This window comes from Octodon degus, unplaced genomic scaffold (assembly GCF_000260255.1).
Source record: "Octodon degus isolate 3935 unplaced genomic scaffold, OctDeg1.0 scaffold00265, whole genome shotgun sequence".
In the NCBI taxonomy this organism is placed as follows: Eukaryota; Metazoa; Chordata; class Mammalia; order Rodentia; family Octodontidae; genus Octodon; species Octodon degus.
In genome coordinates, this window is record NW_004524841.1 from 2574646 (window position 1) to 2577945 (window position 3300).

The 3300-nt window shown below is 33.5% G+C and overlaps 1 protein-coding gene across 1 annotated transcript in view; it reads left to right on the top strand.

The window, feature by feature from the left end:
• The window catches only part of LOC101589783 (protein transport protein Sec23A), a 66680-nt gene that overhangs the window by 14336 nt on the left and 49044 nt on the right, over nt 1–3300 (top strand). Inside the window, exons 5-6 of the mRNA XM_012512718.2 lie at nt 930–1088; nt 2431–2546. Coding sequence (XP_012368172.1) covers nt 930–1088; nt 2431–2546 — 275 coding nt within the window. The remainder of the gene's footprint in view (nt 1–929; nt 1089–2430; nt 2547–3300) is intronic.

The following is a 3300-nucleotide window of genomic DNA, read 5'->3' on the forward strand; positions in this document are numbered from 1 at the left end:
ATGTTGAGCTGTAAGGGATTCAGGTCAACAATTTCTGACACTGCCAGTGAAGCGGAAGACCCAATACTATTATGGACTACTGGACTCTTTTAGAATATTTTGCTGAGTTCACACACCTATAATATTCAAATGACGGAACTGAACAAAAAAGGGGATACAGATGAATGTCCATTTTGTATCTGTGTATTCAAAATGGTTAGAATAGATATGTAGTTACATTCTCTTAATGAATAGAGAGATTTGTTCTAATAGTGTTTGTAAATAGGATATCATATCCGCATCTTGTACAGCAAATAACTAGGAAGAGAATATGCAATGTGTTAATTATTGAAATTTTCCTACCAATTTGATTTGAAACTGTCTCATTGCTATTTGTTTCTCAATAAAATTATGGAGGAAAAAAAATAGAAAACAAGGATAAATGGGTGGAAATATATCTTGGTGGTAGAACAGTTGCTAGCTAGTATACATGAGGTCCTTAGTTTGCCTTTGAGCACTGGCCCCCGAGAGGGAGAGCAGGAGAAGGAGGAGAACAATAATGCCAAACAGAAGATGACTTTTGCCCACTCTATTTAGGACTAAATAAACTGCAGAAGGGTTCTTGTTTATAGGGATTAGGTTTATAGATTATTGAAAAATCAGGTATGCAGTACTACTTAGGTTTTCTTTTATCGTGATACTGGGAATCAAACTCATGACCATGTGGTTGCCAGGCAGGCACTGTGCCATTGAGCTATATCCCTGGCCCTAGTTAGGATTTTAAAGTTGCATAGATACCTTGTTTTAAAACATCATTTTAAACATTTGATTATTTTATTGATTAGAAATACATGCTTTCCTCTTTTCTAAAAATAATATACCAGAAATATATAACCATATGTTTTTCATTGTCCTCTAAACTCTTCTGATGAATTGCTTTTCTCCAATAGTGTACTTTTCCCAACACTGGTGCTCGTATCATGATGTTCATTGGTGGTCCTGCTACCCAGGGGCCTGGAATGGTGGTTGGAGATGAACTGAAGACACCTATAAGATCATGGCATGACATTGATAAAGACAATGCTAAATATGTAAAAAAGGGAACAAAGGTAATTTTGATTTTAAAATCTTTTTACCATAGTACAAAACAGATACTCGTTTTATTGAAAAATGAAAATTATTTTTCTACCTACTGATATCAGTATGGTAGTGTAATTGCTATTCAGTATTAGAGAATTATTTTTTCAAATTGTTAAATGTTTTTGGTTTGAAATATTTAAAAAGTTGATAGTTAGATTTCAGTAGTTATGTCTTTATAGGTCACTCCCGAGAGAAACTTTCTGTGCCTTTTGAAATGTGTATGTGTGAGGGAGTGTCTTTATTTTCAGGAAAAGTTGTTTTTGTTTCCACTCTCAAGAAGCAGTGTGTTTCCTATGGACCCATGTATATCGCTCATAGTTTGAGCTGTCCATCGTTTTCTTGTAAGTTGTTTGCTGTTGTCTAACTTAACTTTTGGTGTGTGTGTGCAAGTGTATGATGTCTCTTTCATGTTGGTTCTGCTTTTAATTTCTCTGTTAAAAATATTTTTTAGAGTTCACAATTTTTGTTTAAATGACCTGTATTATATTTTTTAAGATTAATTTGTTGGTATACTTTTGATATACACAGTGATCACATTCATCATAGGGAATTTGTACTTGTACATAATGCATCTTAATTCTTTTTCCTCTTTCTTTCACCTCCCTTCAGCCCATGTTTCCCTCCTTATTTAAAAAGCTTTCATTTCCGTTTTTTCCCATTTAGTCTTTTTTTCCTTTTCTCTATATTATAATTTTTTAGTAGCAGTTATTTAAAAAAATAACTAGGCATGATGGTGACACTTGGAATCCCAGTAACTCAGGAGGCTGAGGCATGCTGGCCTGGGCAGCTTAGTGAGAACCTGTAAAAAAAAAAAAATAACAAACAAGGTTTCCTAGAACCACTATGAAAAAAAGTAATGAGTGACAGATACTTTTTGTCACTGTTAATGAATGCTTTTTTCTGCCATCTAATTTCCTCTTTGAGCTTGGGATTTCTCTTGGCTATAGCTACAAAAAGTCTACATTTGGTTATCTCATAAACCTCTTTTGGCAGTCTCTGGTTTTGGTTATTTTTGTTACTTGAACATGGATTTATCCAGGAAAAAGAGTTCTGTGTTGTTGATCTGTGTGTTTATATATGAAGAGCAAGATGTCCACTGTCCTATTTAGATTTTGCTTCACTTAGGGATTTATTTAGCAATAATGGCTTTTAAAAGGAAAATGACATATTTCTAGAAGTTACTGTATCATTTTTATGACATAGAAAATTAAGAACAAATCATTTAAATTGAATTGTTTTTTAGTCTTAACTAATTTTGATCTGATTTATGAATGATTAAATTTACATTTTTAATTAAAAAAATCTTTATAGCATTTTGAAGCGTTGGCTAACCGAGCTGCTACAACTGGCCATGTTATTGACATCTATGCCTGTGCGCTAGATCAGACAGGTCTCATGGAAATGAAATGCTGTCCCAACCTTACTGGGTATGTATTTAATTTAATTTTTTTTTTTTTTACAACTTTTTCAATTATAAGCTAATAATGATAGTTTACAAATATAAATCAATAATGATAGCTTAGGGACAAAAATATCATCATCTTACCCTTAGGGGAGTATCTGTTAAGCAGTTTTGCTGTTCTGTAAAGTTCTCTTTAATTTTTTTTTTAGAATATTGTAAAGGCATAAGTTGTATTGACAAACCTGATTTTGACATTCTGAAGCCGTTGTTTTGTTTTGTTATTTTAACAGCCAAGGATTGAGCCCATAGCCTTGCACTTGTTAAGGAAATGCTCTACCACTGAGCTACATGTCCAGCCTGTTAGCGGCAGCATTTTTGATGTATAAATTCATATACCGTAATATTTACTTAGCTAGCTGGAGAGATAGCTCAGGGTCATAGTGCCTTCCTGGCAAGAGTAAGGTCCTGAGTTTGATCCCCGGTACCAAAACAACAACAACATTTGAAATGTTCACTGTGATGGTGTTTTTTATATCATAGGTTTCCTGAATACCACTGATAAACAACTTTAGAGTTTTTATCAGCCTAGAGAGAAACTATCCATTAGCTGTCACTTTCTGCTGTTCTTCCCTTCTCCCACTTTCAGTCCTAGGCAACCAATAATTAACTTACTTGGATTTGGTTTTATAAATGAAATAATGTAGTATTGGCTTCTTTTACCTAGCATGGTGTTTTCAGGATATGCCACTATGGCGTTTTTTTAAATTTTAATTTTATTT